This window comes from Esox lucius, chromosome 9, assembly GCF_011004845.1.
Source record: "Esox lucius isolate fEsoLuc1 chromosome 9, fEsoLuc1.pri, whole genome shotgun sequence".
Lineage (NCBI taxonomy): Eukaryota > Metazoa > Chordata > Actinopteri > Esociformes > Esocidae > Esox > Esox lucius.
In genome coordinates, this window is record NC_047577.1 from 8,711,471 (window position 1) to 8,726,723 (window position 15,253).

Sequence of the window (15,253 nt, forward strand, 5' to 3'; positions counted from 1 at the left end):
ATGTCAGAAATGGACTGAACCTGTTTAGGATTAAATCTAAACAGTCTGGGCGTTTGTGTCACATGCAAGAACTCTTCTATGCAGCGCGATTCTCCCCATGGAGAGAAGGGAAGGATTAGTCGTCGTCCCAAATGCCACCTTATCCCCATTTAGGCAAGTGCACACTACTTTTGCTAATATGGATCATGGTCAAAAGTAGCATAGAGCATTATGTGGGAAATAGGGTGCCATTTGGGAAACAATCTTGTTCTTTGTTGATAAAAAAATGTTTGCACATTTAGTTATGATGGACCTGCAGCGTAAAGAGCTGTTGGAAATGGGCTTGTCGGTTTCATAATATCGTTTTCTGTGGCGGATTCTTCAAATGTGCGTCATAGTTCACGGATGCTGATTATTTAATTGAATGCAATGTAATATTATCGGATGAAATGTAAAGTTGCTAACATTTCTTTTAAATAAAAACGTTAAATATTGTTAACTTTTCATAGTTATATATTATAATTACAATAAGTGTGTAATTCAAATTACGCACGCAAATTACGGATGCCAATTGGTTTTAGGAAGGAAGAAGGCGGAGGTGTCATAGCAGTGCATAGCCACTGTGTGGCTGAGCGATCTCATCCGTTCCACTGACACTCCAGAAAGATTTTTTGACAGGTAAGATATAGCCTAACAGACATTTACAGACGGACTTGTAAATGAGCTCGTTAAAGATAATGATTCATTGAAAAATCTGGTTATGGAGATTACGATGGGTCTCTTGGCTACGGAATGGTGTGAATAAAGATTTACAACTTCGACGTGGATATTTAACGTTAGAATATCATAACGAACATCAATATTTAATATCTTAAATTGTCAAACTATTAACAAAAAAGTAGGCTATAAAATAAAGAGCCACCTGGGGCATTGTCACAATTGTCAACGAAAGGCGCGTGTCATCACAGGAAGATTACGAAGTTACGTCTAAAACAATTATTGAAGGAAGCTGATGTTTTCAACCCGTCTAAACAAAATGCGCACCGGATCCGAGGCAAGTTTTGGCTTCTTCAAATGAAATAACACAACTTTTCACCAACTGATCATGCAAAAGAAGAGGCTACTTCGGATATTACCCGTTTTCATCTTAACATTCTCTATCATCCTATTCGTGGACTTTCAGCTAAGGACGCGAAAACGTCATAAACTACATTTTATTCATGATATGTCCGAAGGAATCCCCCAGCACTGGAATCAAGGGGGACCGCACTCTCCAGCGAAGGAGGCATCAATTCCGGCTAAGCCAGCTCACCGCACCGCTATCTCTTTAATAAACCTCACGTTGGTTGGCTTAAAAGCAGAGATAGAGCGAAAGAGATACAGATCTTGGATGAGTTTTGAACAGAGGGACCGGATTGTTGTCACTCCATCGCCACTGAAGCTAACGGACATCTTCCTGGCAGTGAAGACCACCAGGAGGTTTCACAACACGCGCCTCTATCTTCTCCTCGAGACCTGGATCTCCAAGACCAAGGAGCACGTGAGTGTGAATGATTAATGATTGTGCTTGAGAGTTCCACCGTTCGTCAAAGTGATTGATGTGGATTTCAAAGTGTTTTGAAATGCAACCTTATAGTCTACTTAATTCTTGAGCAAATAAAGGGCTTCAACAATCAACAATCATGTCAAACATTTTTTTAAGTATAAAATCTCCATCTTACTGTCTCACTCGTAATGTGTTCCGAGCAATACACTGTTCATTATTTATTAAATGGTAGGTAAGTAGGTTTTACATGGCAGGTCAGTTGTTATTACATGGTAGATCAGTTGTTATTACATGGTAGATCAGTTATTATTACATGGTAGATCAGTTGCTATTATATGGTAGTAAAATAGTAAGTAGACGTTAATGGTTGTTGCAGTTATTTCACTGCTCCCATGACTGGCCTCAATGATTGAGAAACACTAAATGTACCCATAAGCAAATTCAACTCAGCTGATTCTCTTCCTGTTTTGACCTGTCATGTCCTTTATCAAACAGACCAGCACTTCCTACTTCTCTGCTTTCACACTCCGGCACAAATCCCAAACGATCCTCTTGGCCTTCTGCCTCCCATTTGTGCTTTCACGCTCCTCAGCCATTTGCCTAAGCGTCCCAAAGCTGAGGTTGTGAAAATCAGGTGTAGGGGAATAATTAGATCCTCCAGTGGCCCCGTCTAGTAAGTCTGCTGTAGCCTTAATGAGGGAATGTGGAATCCCATAAGGCAACACATCATTTTTTAAGTAATGGTAGTTTTTCACAGTAGAAAGTGCCAGGCGACAAGGTGTTCCACAGCAAACTGCTTGACATGTGGCCTTCTTCAAGTCTGATTTTAGTAGTTGACAAATGTAAAATACAGAACACCAGCTTAATTGTTCAACTGATTGTGGGTGGATTGATTTCCTGCCTGTTGGGCCCTGTCCGGGGCCTCCCCCGGGTAGGGCCACAGTGTCACCGGACCCCTCCGTCTCAGTTCCAAGGTGTTACGCTGCTATATTATTGTGCTGGGGGATATGAGGAATGCACTACTAACTTTTCTCAGTCTCCTCCAGTTTTAAATTTTAGGAGGAGATGAGGTCCTGGTCCACACCTGCGGATTACCTGGTTTGGGGGGCCTGTTGCTGTCCACCTGGTCATACTTCTGACCTAGTCTAAAATCAAATAGACTCTGGATTTAGCCCAGAGAAATGTATTTATTATTCCAATTGGACTCTTAATATCTCACCCGGCACAGCCAGAAGAGGACTGGTCACCCCTCTGAGCCTGGGTCCTCTCTAGGTTTCTTCCTAAAATTCGACCTTCTTAGGGAGTTTTTCCTAGCCACTGAAATTCAACACTACTGTTGTTTGCTCCTTGGGGTTTAAGGCCGGGTTTCTCTGTAAAGCACTTTGTGGCAACTGCTTTTGATTGATTGATTGATTCTGAGGTTTACACTACAGTTCAAAAGTTCGGGGTTGCTTTGTTTTCGAAATAAAAAAAATTCTCCATTAAAATAACTTTATTTTCGATGAGAAATGCAGTGTAGACATTGGTCATGTTGTAAATGACTATTGTAGCTGGAAACGGCTGATTTTAATGGAATATCTACATAGACGTACAGAGGCCCATTATAAGCAACCATCACTCCTGTGTTCCAATGGCACGTTGTGTTTGCTAATCCAGATTTAGCATTTTAAAAGATTATGTGATCATTAGAAAATCCTTTCGCAATCATGTTAGCACAGCTGAAAACTGTTGTGTTGGATTAAAGAAGCAATAAAACTGTCCTTTAGACTAGTTGAGTATTTAAAGCATCAGTAATTGCGGGTTCGGTTATAGGCTCAATATCTCCAGAAACAAATAACTTTCTTCTGAAACTCGTCAGTCTATTCTTTTTCTGAGAAATGAAAGCCATTCCATGTGAGAAATTGCCAAGAAACTGAAGATCTCATACAAGGTTGTGTACTTCTCCCTTCACAGAACAGCGCAAACTGTCTCTAACCAGAATAGATAGAGGAGTGGGAGGCCCCGGTGCACAAATGATGTAAGAGGACAAATACATTTGAGTGTCCAGTTTAAGAAACAGACGCCTCATGTGTCCTCAACTGACAGCTGCATTAAATAAAACACCAGTCTCAAAGTCAACAGTGAAGAGGCGACTCCGGGATGCTGGCCTTCTAGGCAGAGTTCTTCCTCTGTCCAGAGTCTGTGTTCTTTTGGCCATCTTAGTCTTTTCTTTTTACTGGCCAGTCGGAGATATGGCTTCGCCTTTGCAACTCTGCCTAGAAGGCCAGCATCCCAGGGTCGCCTCTTCACTGTTGACGTTGAGACTGGTGCTCTGCGGGTGCTGTCTAATGAAGCTGCCCGACCGCAGGCCCTCAGGGTGATCTGGCTGGGAACAGGGTCTGGTTTTGGATCGACTGTCTGAGTCGAGAGAGTGGCTCTTTGAGTTTCACTGTCTCACTCACGGTGAGGCTTATGTGAAGAGGACTGTGAAAGAGCCTTGCACTCTCTTGTTTTGTGTGTGGTACTTCCACAGATTCAGCTGTGACACTGCGCACTTACAACTACGGTCGCCATTTAAATTGCGTCCCACCGTCTTCTCACTGGTGCCCTCCGACTGGCTGGTTTCCACTGGGCGGGTGGAAAGGTTTTACATGAATCCGCGGGAGTGTTGGTTAGCTGCTCGACCAAGTCATGGCAGCGGGTCGCCAAATCGAACCACCAGCAAGCAAATGAGCGGCCGTCAGACGTTCAGACCGGTCAGTTCCTGCCTTAACTGGTCCTATCTGCTTCACCTTGCAGTGGCTCGTTACAGCACATTTTCCCACGAGCATTTAGCCACCTAAAATGTCCGCAACATCCCTTTCTCTGCATTTCTGCTGGTTGTACGATGCCAAGGAGTTGCCTAAGGAGTGAATAACCAAATATAAATGATGGGGGTTTTATGTTTTTAATTCATCCAAAAGTTTGAAAAGGTTTTTGAAATATAACATCTGTGTTCAGAAGGCCTCCTATCTGTGATTTACTATCAAGATTCCAAGATTATGAGGCTCTTACCAGACTCTTTTCTTGCGTAGGGGACAATCACCATCATCAAAGTTAGAAAACTGTCTTCATTGACAGCTTAAGGCCCTATACCTCTAAGTATTAAGCACAATTTGGAGAGGGCCAATTCTCTCCTAAACATTTGCAAATGTCACCGATGCTGTCCTTTGGGTCATTTAAATGTCTTCTGACTTTTGCGTTCCCCCCCAGCAATTGATTCAGAAGCACTGAATATATGACCCCTGTTTTACTTTTTTCAGCTAAATGAGTTTTATAAAACATTTTCGTAATGTACAATGGAGTCATCAATGTTAATGTTATTTGCCTTTCCAGTTTCTCTTGAGCCATTGATTCAAATGGACATGGTGACTAGTTGCTTTCTTCTCTTAGTATGTGAGTTGAGTGCTGTACGTGTTTCGCAAAGTGAAACAATAATCTTGTTCTCTCATCTCTCTTCAGAGTGAACCTAGCAGCTAAAAGTGAGAACGGAAACTAAGCTCAGAGGAAATGTTGTTCCTCTTTGACTGTTCTGGGGTCATGGAAACAATCTAGAAAAAATTGTTCATAGTCTTGGTTATTTTCATTTCACGGAGAGCTTGAGATTTTGAGGAGATTTTGGCTATTCAATATTGTTGTCACTGTTGTTGAAGCAGCGTTTCTCTGCACCCGAGCACTCACACGCAGGCAGGCAGGCAGGCCAGAAGGCTTGAGCACCCTCGCTCAAACACACAGACACCCACACACACCCACACATACAGTTCTCTCTTTATAGACTTCCTTCTTCTCAGATCAGTTTCCGTTTCACCATTGTTGCGATAGACACTCTGCGAATGTGGCTTCCTACTGGCAAAGATAAAACACGCACACGCCATCCTGTGGAAGCATTATGTGTGTGTGTGTGTGTGTGTGTGTGTTGAAACGACACAATACAGAATTCAGCAGTGGGGATTTATCTGTTCGCTTTTCAGCCCTCATGAACTCTCTCTCTTTCGCTGTCTCGTTGTCTTCCCATGCCCAGTCAGGTCAACCCCTTCTCCCGCCACGTCTGGCTGGCGAAACCGATGCCACCTCCCGTCCAGCCACCTTGGCACTCCAGCCCCTTTAGCCCGGGGGCCGAATGAAGCTGCCGCCTGACAGTGGCCATTACGAAGCCGTGACGTGGCGGCAGTTTGCTGAATTACGAACGCCCGTGTGGGAAGTGATGACAGCGGCCCTCTGGGTCCGTGGCCAAAGGGCCGCCTGTTGGGCTTCATCAGCGGGCCATCGATCGGTGAATGCAATTACTCCTCCTCTGGGCGAAGAACAGAAACGGAGGGATGTGAAGGAGAAGAAGAAGAATACCCACAGGGGGCAGGCGGGTTGGGTGGTGGGGTGGTGGGGGGGTTGGAAGAGACCCATAAAAAGGCTGAAGTGGAGATTTAGGGAGAAAGGATGGGGGACACTCTTGATTGTGTCTTTGAGTTTTCACAACTTGGCTGATGGGGCTGTTTTATACGTGCTGGTCTGAAGCAATTAAGGCAATCATTTAGGTTAATGCCAAGGGCACTCCCCCCCCCCCCCAACCTTTGACCCTTACCCCGAACCTAACCCCTTAATTCCTAAACCTAACCCCAATTCTAAGACTGCCCTTAATACTCAACCTAACCGTAAACTTAACCCCAGCGTGATACCGCCGTGCCGTGTTAGCTTCTGTACGGCGTAAATGTGCAGGCAACGATTCCCATCACGTATTTGATTAGAATACTGGAAGAGACGCTGTGGCCTTTGGTTAGTTCATGGGGATACGAATGAAACGCTATTTGAATTGAAGGGAGAGGAAGAGAGGCAGAGGGAGAGAGGGAGAGAGGGAGAGAGGGAGAGAGGGAGCGGAGGAGATGGAGAGGAGGAGAACAGGTCCACCATTATGTTATCCACAGTGGCAGAGTGGTGAATTACCGCCGTAAAACACTGTTTAAACCACCCAGAGGCTCTTCTGTCCGAGGCCCAAACGGCGGCCCCGTTCCCTGGTTAGTGTGCTCCTTTAGACGGTGGGGCCCCAGACGAGAGGAGGGGCACTGAAACGGGGGGTAGTGTGCCGTTGGGGACACGGCGTCCACTCCCATCTCAGGACGAGTTATAGCTGGACTGTAATGGTTTGATAACGCTTAGGAGGTTGGAATCGACCACGCGCACGCAGACGAGCTCAGGCACATGCACGCTCACACGCGCACGCGCACCTTTTATCTTTCTCTCCGTCAGATGAGAGGATGCCAGACACTCATATATGGCACTTTTTTTTTTTTTAAACCTCTCAACCGTTTACCCCCACCGCAACCCAGCACCCCCTTTCCTTGTCTTGCACCCCTCACCGCCGCTTCCGGTAGAAGATTCTGCCGATTTCGAGTCGGTTGTGTTATAGTGGGAGGACTCCATGTAATTGCCTTGGTTGCTGTTGTTTCTGGCAGTGACCAGTAGAGGCCAGTAGTGGACCGTCGTCTTGCAATGGCTACCGAACTGTAGACCTCCAGATATGGACGGAGGTCCCGTTAGAAAAACAGCCTGCTGTTATTGTCTCGTGGACATCACCTTTGAGGCCTTCCACCATTTTAATGTAGCCAGCTTCACTGGCTGGACCCTTGTGCCTGAATCAATGTCGAAGCGGGTCAGCCGGTCGTTAGGAAGAGGGGGAAAAATCGGTGGCGCTGCCTTCCACCTACCTGTTTGTTTGTTTGGGTGTGAGTTAACGTTGTGCAAACTGTTATTAAAAGAAATATTCTCAGCTGTGTGTGTGTGTGTGTGTGTGTGTGACCCACATTTATGTATCCAGAGTTTTTGGCAGTCTCCCACTAGGGAAAATGTGAATAACGACGGAAGTTTAGGGAAAAACTTTTGGACATGTTTTGGTGTTAGGCGTTACAGGTTAGATTTAGGTTTAGGCTGTAGGGCTAGGTTAGCTTTAGGGTTAGGCTGTAGGGCTAGGTTAGCTTTAGGCATTAAAGTTTAGTTATCTGGGTTCCCTAGGGTAAGGGGTTAGGGCTAGGTAAAGGGGAACTAGGATATCTGGGTCAGGGCTAGGTCTCCACTAGGACAGAAAGTCAAAGATGTGTGTGTGTGTGTGTGTGAGAGAGACTCATTTTAGCTCATAACACTTCCCCTAAACAGCCCACCAGTCCTAGCTGTGTCTCAGGTCAGGTCTCACTAGCAACTGTGGGTTAATCAGTTGTGTATTTCTCTCCTCCTTTCGGTTCCTTTCTAGACCTTCATCTTTACCGACTCAGAGGATGAAGACGTCAGCTCCCGTGGTAGGCCATCCCTCCACCAATGAAATGACAGGACACACTGCCGTTGTAGTTCGTTTGCCTGGGGATATAAACCTGGCGACAGTTGTTGGACTGAAATAATTCCCCATCGGGTGCTTTTGTGTTCAGGTTACAACTTGATCGTGACAGGCTGCCCGTCTGACCACAGTCACCAAGCCCTGTCTTGCAAGATGGCTGCTGAATACGACCACTTCATTGCCTCTGACAAGAAGTAGGTACACTGTCAAAATAGAAAACTCAATCAATTATGCTATAATGTCAATATTACACGTTGCAGTCAATATTACACATTACAGTTGATATTACACGTTCACGACAAGCAGTTGAATGTATGAATCAGGTGTGTTAACGCTACCAACTTGACAATTGCAGAAAACGTCATTAAAATTGATCGACTTGGAACTAATCATCCTATACATTATTTATTTTCTTTAGTCTTTGGGTGGTGTTGCGATCTAGACGCCCTGTGTTGTTCCTCCAGTTGATATTACACATTACAGTTGATATTACACATTACAGTTAATATTCCACATTACAGTTAATATTACACATTACAGTTGATATTACACATTATAGTTGATAGTACACATTACAGTTAATATTCCACATTAGAGTTGATATTACACATTACAGTTAATATTCCACATCAGAGTTGATATTACACATTACAGTTGATATTACACATTACAGTTCATATTACACATTACAGTTCATATTACGCATTCCATCCTGCAGGTGGCTGTGCCACGTGGACGACGATAACTACGTGAACCCTGGAGCACTCCTCTCTCTGCTGTCTTCCTTCCCCCGGGACAGTGACGTTTATGTGGGCAAGCCTAGCCTCGACCACCCCATCAAGGCCAACGAGCTCCTGGAGGGCAACAAGACGGTACACTCCCACAATGCGCCGTGTGGTACTATGAGAAGCTATGTTCCACTAAATACAGTGCTTTTGATGTCAGTAGCAGGATGCTGTGGCCATTGGACAGTGCCTTTGTCATGCCTTTCCTGATGAAGAGTCCACCAACCTTGGCTGACCCTTTGAGGCCAACATGTTTTCGTTGTGAATCCTAAACTTCAAGCTTACTTGGCCAAGCGGCGTATTATTGGTTAACCAGTCATTTGTGTTTTACCACATCAGGAATGAGTGATAAATCAATCATCCATCCAGAGTTTTTCTAACCAGAGGGTCAATTGGTGATTAGTATGTTATTGGTTATTGATCAAAGGGACATCTCATCAAGCCAACATCTCAAAGACGCCTCTGGGGATTGAGGGGGAGTGTCTTGTGTGTGTGTGGGGGTGGTGTGATATCCTATTTACGGTAAGATTAATTAGTGTATTCAGCCTAAGTATGTCTTCGTTCCGGAGAGTGCCTTCCAAAGCCTTTCTCTTCTTTCTTCATCTCTCTTGTAACCTCTTCTATATTTATCTTCATCACTTCTCTATCCTCTGCTATTGCTTTCTTCATCAATGCTCTATTCTGCCTCTATATCTCTTTCTTTATCAATGCTCTATTCTGCCTCTATCTTTCTTCATCAATGCTCTATTCTGCCTCTCTATCTCTTTCTTTATCAATGCTCTATTCTGCCTCTATCTTTCTTTATCAATGCTCTATTCTGCCTCTATCTTTCTTCATCAATGCTCTATTCTGCCTCTCTATCTCTTTATTCATCAATGCTCTATTCTGCTTCTCTCTCTTTCTTCAGCTTCCTTCAACCCTCCTTCTCTGTCTCTTCATCTTCCTTTTCCACCTCCATTTCCATTATTCTCCTCATCTCCTATTATCTTCATCGCTCCTCTGTCCTAATTTCCCCTCTATACTCTTGTTTTCTACTATTTGCTCTGTGCCTTCTTATTCTTCTTTCTGTTTTGCTTTATTTTCCCTTGATGGACGAACACAGTCCTGCTTAGGATGTCTGTGGTGTAAATTCAAATTATAATGCAAAGTAAGAAGTCTCTCTAAAGTTGTATTCTCTCTCTCGTAATGTAAATAAGCCCTATATCACCATCTTTCTTTTCTTCCCTCCATTCTTTCCACCCTTTCACCCATCCCTCTCTTCCATATAATATGTCTGAGTCATTCAGCAAACACTGTAATCCAGTCGTCTTCTGACTCGCTCTGACTGTCATCCTTTTCCCCCAGACTGTCATCCTTTTTGTTCTGACTGTCACCCCCATTTGCTCTGACTCTCATCCCCTTTCCCCTTGACTGTCATCTCCTTTCCCCGTGACTTTCATCCCCTTTCCCTGTGACTGTCATCCCCTTTCCCCCGACTGTCATCCCCTTTCCCTGTGACTGTCATCCCCTTTCCCTGTGACTGTCATCCCCTTTCCCTGTGACTGTCATCCCCTTTCCCTGTGACTGTCTTCCCCTTTCCCTGTGACTGTCATCCCTTTTCCCCCTCACTGTCATCCCTTTCCCCCCCGACTGTCATCCCCTTTCCCCCTGACTGTCATCACCTTTACCTCTGACTGTCACCTCCTTTCCCTCGGGCTGTCATCCCCTTTCCGTCTGTCATCCACACCTTCTCTCTCTATTAATCCTCCCTATATATATATATCTATTTTATCTGTCTGATTCCCCTCCTTCCATCTCTCCTCCTCTCTGGTTAGAGTAGATTTATTGTTGACAAGAAGAGGCCACATTTTCCCCCTGAGGAAGGAAACACAAGGTCGGAACTGTGTGTGTGGTGGGGGGAGGAGAGGAGGATCTGAGAGGGGGATGACAGTAGGAGAGGAGAAGTGGAGGATCGGAGGAGGATGAGAATAGAATTAGAGGATTGGAGAGGGGGATGAGGGAAGGAAAGGTGGGATGAGACAGAGGATTCTGAGAGTGAGGAGGAGAGGACCTTGGGAGAATGATGCTCCCGTCACCTGTTGTGATTGAAGCTGCTGTCACCAAAAAAACGATACACAACAACCACTCCATGACAACCGTTGTCTCGACAAATTTCACACTACCTGACTTGCGGGACAAATCCTAAACAACATAAAATGGTTGACTTTTACGGACGTCTAAAAGTAGCACATACACTCAACATGACTCAAGGTAAAGTTAGTCACGGAGTGCACTGATAACATCCATCAGTGAAGGGATCAAATGATCTCACGAGCTTGATGCGTTAGAAAAACCGAGTTCCAGATTCAGTTTGTGCGCCGGTGCGGGCAGTGTCCTCCGCCTTTTCGTCTCCATGTCAACATGCCGATCGATTCAGGCAGAGGTGCAGCGCCGGAGTTCATTGTTCCCGTTGTTTTCCAGAAAGAGGTCCAGTTCTGGTTCGCCACCGGAGGAGCTGGTTTCTGTATCAGCCGCAGACTTGCTGACAAGATGGCTCCATGGGCCAGGTGAGGAGTGTGTGTGTGTGTGTGTGTGTGTAGTGATCTCTGTTTAAAAGAGAGCGACTCTTAGTGTACTTATCTACAGTACCCCCCCCCCCCCACCTCCAGTGGTCCGAGGTTTGAGCAGACATCAGCGGTGATCCGTTTGCCCGACGACTGCACCGTCGGTTTCATCGTGGAGAGGCGGCTGGGCGTGTCCATGGTCCACAGTTCAATGTTCCACTCGCACCTGGAGAACCTGCTCCTGTTGCCTCCCAGGAACATCCCTCTACAGGTGAGCCACGGACGGGTTCCGCCTGCCGCCCCCCCCAGGCCCCGTCTTCAGAGAAACCCCCTTGAAAGCCTGCCATTTCAAAAAGCCATCTGAAATAAGTCAGCGCTGGGCCGGATCGGGACTCCGTCGAGCTCCTCCGTGCTGCGTTGTAGCAGCGGGGGCTTTTATTCTCCCCTCAAAATGCTTCATGGTCGGGCAACTTAACGAAACGCGACCGCAGGTACAGCCGCGCCTTAAAAGGTATTCACAGCTCCCGGGGAAAGAGCAAAGAAAACTTGTGTTGGGAGTTACAGGTGCTTTCATGCCGTGACTGACTGGTGACAGTGAGAAGAAATTGGGGTTGACATCCTTACAAGCCTGATAATAGTTAGAAATACACACGTGACAACAGCCTAAATGGAGACGGATTCTGTTTTGGGGGGCGATTCTTTCGCGGGAGCACTGCGGCGTTGCTATTGTGTATTTACATGGTCTGGGCTGAAGGAACCAAAAAATGTCCTGTGTTTATTTACTACCCATTCAGTGAGCCTTCATAATGTAGTAAAACCATTCAGATGAAAATCCTATGCATGGTACAAATCCCACGACATGTTCTGGATTTGGCTAATGTGATGTCATTTGAATGGTTTTAGTAGCTGCTGGTCTATTTACATACATGTCTCTCTGTTTTGTGTTTCCATGACCATATGTAATGCATTAGTTCCTAAGGCTTGGTTAATGCTTTAATCAGAAACTACACAGGAAGGCATAGATTGTCATGTCAACTGATAATGTAGCTATGTGCTTGTAAAACATCCCCCAAATCCACCTGGGTTGTAACAAGAGAGATAGTTTTAGAAACACTCTCTTCTTGCTTTTTCCTCAGCCTTTCTGCATGGCTCTTGCGATCTCAAATCCCCGGAGAACAGCTATCTTTGATAGCTAAAACACAAGTGTATACTATTGTTACTTATTAAATTCATTCATCTGGTTCCAACAGAGCACGTTTGATAAAATAATTATTATATCTGAAAACTGACAGAAATAATATATAATACCAATAGTCACTGGTTTAGGTTGCACATAAACATATTTGGAGTTATCCATTTAAATTTCAGCTTTAAATGTTGAATTCCTCTAATATTATTGGGTCACACATTTCCTGTACATCTACTACACGCCGAAACATTTTGGGGCCACCCTGATCTGGCCTCTGTCCGGTTCCATGAGGTTCCGGTTCCATGGAACATGTGAGTCATAGGACCTTGACACACACTCACCAGGGCCACATACTGAACGCTCCTTACACTACTGCCACACTACGCGTACAACGTGTTGCCGTGAGTTACGACGAAAGCAGGACATTTCCGAAAGTAATCGGAAATTACACGCGCATGGCGCGTGTCCTTCCTCACGTATTGTGGATTTCTCTTCCAGGTAACACTTAGCTACGGCTTGTTTGAGAACAAGATGAACAGCGTTGCGCTGAAGGGGATCTTCTCCAAGGAGGATGATCCGTCCAGGTTAGTTCCACAACAACTCTGCTCCCCGTCAGTCTGTTATCCTGGTCAGGAGGAAACATTGACAGGACCCAGAATCAAGAGGGAGGCACGACCTGTACTCATAGAGGGTGACGAGTCACAAAAAGGGATGGCGCCTATGTTGCTGTATGTCATGTTAATAACCATACTTTCTTTCCCAATGTTTCCAAACAGTGTATCCTTCTTCTGTCTCACCCTGTTTTGCTTTTAAGAGAAAAGCATTATGTCCCCGAGTTGAACAACAACTCCTAAATAGCTTCTGGGTTTCTCCCTCCACTCATTTCCTGCTCCTCTCTCAACAGACCATGTACAGGAGGTTGTTGTGTTTGTGCCCTATTTCCACCTATAACTACCTCACAGCAGACCATCTACAGAGGGTGTTGTGTTTGTGCCCTATTTCCATCTTTAACTACCTCACAGCAGACCATCTACAGAGGGTGTTGTGTTTGTGCCCTATTTCCACCTATAACTACCTCACAGCAGACCATGTACAGGAGGTTGTTGTGTTTGTGCCCTATTTCCACCTATAACTACCTCACAGCAGACCATCTACAGAGGGTGTTGTGCGTGCGTGTGTGAAAGTGTGTATGCCCTTCTCCACCTATCATGACACCTGACCATGTCCATTAGCCACTGTGTGTGGCTGTCATATCAGATATAATTGAACACTAGTCGCCCTCAGGCTCAACGTCCTACCTACCTTGAATGGTGCAGCTCTCTTTACTGGAGAACCATCTCATTTTGGGCTTAGTAAAATTGCGTTGCAAAGCGAGTTTCTGACACCATGGTTGAATGTAGGTATTAGATTAGATGTAGGTATTAGCCCTCATTGAGTTTTGTGTTTCTCTTTCACAGGTTTAAGACGGTCCACTGTATACTTTACCCATTAACCAGCTGGTGTCCCTAAACTCACCCACGGACTCCAACTCCCAGAAGCACCTGGGCCGGAAGAGTGTCAATCACTGTGTACAGAACTGTGACGGTTAAAACAGTGATTTAAACAATTTTGTTGCATTGTGGAAGATAAGCACTCTGGTTTTATGCAGCCTCACTGGACTGTTTGTTATTACTCAAAGTCATTTATTTTTCAAGTGCACCAAAATAGAAATCTTAAATATTATAGTGTTGTAGTGCCTATAAATGGATACATTAAGTATGCTAATGTATATTGAAGGTACATAGAAAATGACCAGAGCATATGAAGTGTTCATGTGATCAATAGGCTGGTTGAGGAGTCTTATGGCCTGTGAGTAAAAACTGTTTGTGAGTCTGGAAGTGCGTGCCCCGATGCTCCAGTAGCGTCTACCAGATGGCAGCAGTGTGAACAGACCATAGCCTGGGTGGCTGTAGCCTTTTATGATGTTTTATGATGTTTATGATATTGGCAGACGGTTTTGCTGGAACAAGGGTCGTTTTACCAGTGCTGAGGAGTGCTTATGAAGGCTTTAAATCAGATTGTTTCATGCCGCCACCAACGAAATTAAAATTCCACTACAGTGTCTTACTGTGTCTTATGTGCTACCACCTGGCTCCAGAGCACTTGTTATCAAGAGTGCACTTTAATATAATTTATTTTGAAGGTGTGTATATTTGTTTAACAAATACCAAAATATAAATGGATTTATTTTTGACTTTTCTACAATTGTGTGTTCATGCATTTTCTGAACCGGTAATATGTACATATATTTTAATTGGTTTAAAACATTTTTAATCTCTGCTGTTATGACCCGCCTCTGTTGTGTTGTGGAGCGAATCGGGAGTCATGGTGACGGTACCTGTAACGAAAAGCAAGGGAAAGCGAGGGAGAAGCATTAATCGCCACTGCTTCTGTCTGCGGCTTCCTTTAACTTTTCCTTAACCAGGCTGTGGCCTGCAGAAGCTGTGGTTTACCTTGGTTCTTTCCAAAAAAAATCATGAACCTACAGTATAAGAATGGCCCTGACAGACACATATAAAGGACGTTTCTGTTAAAAACTTAGTGGTTTTAGCAACAGGTTTTTAAAGACTTTGTGACTGTAGTGAGATTCCGGCCACATGACTAAAAAGATGACGTAATCGTAGCACGAAGTGTGGCTACTGCTGTGTACACCAGCGTTGCTAGGCTTTTTAACCCAGGGAAAGCCTAAGGAGCTAGAACAGTGCCTCCATGTTTGTGAATGCTGCCGTAATATCTTAATATTCACAGCATGCGAACCACAAAGGTGAACCGTGATCCGTAAACGCACAGCGTGAAATTTGCAAGCGGTGTGCTACGACGTGCAAATTGATCTCA

The 15,253-nt window shown here is 44.9% G+C and overlaps 1 protein-coding gene across 1 annotated transcript; it reads left to right on the top strand.

Annotated features, from left to right (window-relative positions):
• Positions 1-663: 663 nt before the first annotated feature.
• Positions 664-14,612, top strand: mfng (MFNG O-fucosylpeptide 3-beta-N-acetylglucosaminyltransferase). The gene is made up of 8 exons (XM_010904840.5): positions 664-1,519; positions 7,782-7,827; positions 7,954-8,056; positions 8,581-8,734; positions 11,108-11,193; positions 11,296-11,461; positions 12,878-12,963; positions 13,837-14,612. Exons 1-8 carry the CDS (start codon positions 1,085-1,087, stop codon positions 13,886-13,888), a joined length of 1,128 nt encoding a protein of 375 aa, XP_010903142.1. The 5' UTR covers positions 664-1,084; the 3' UTR covers positions 13,889-14,612.
• The last annotated feature ends 641 nt before the right edge of the window (positions 14,613-15,253 follow it).

Coding starts and splice junctions, on each gene's coding strand:
- mfng (XM_010904840.5), top strand. CDS start 1,085: ATGCAAAAGAAGAGGCTACTTCGGATATTACCCGTTTTCATCTTAACA. Junction 7,828..7,953: donor TGAAGACGTCAGCTCCCGTG/GTAGGCCATCCC, acceptor TTTTGTGTTCAG/GTTACAACTTGATCGTGACA. Junction 8,735..11,107: donor TCCTGGAGGGCAACAAGACG/GTACACTCCCAC, acceptor GTTGTTTTCCAG/AAAGAGGTCCAGTTCTGGTT.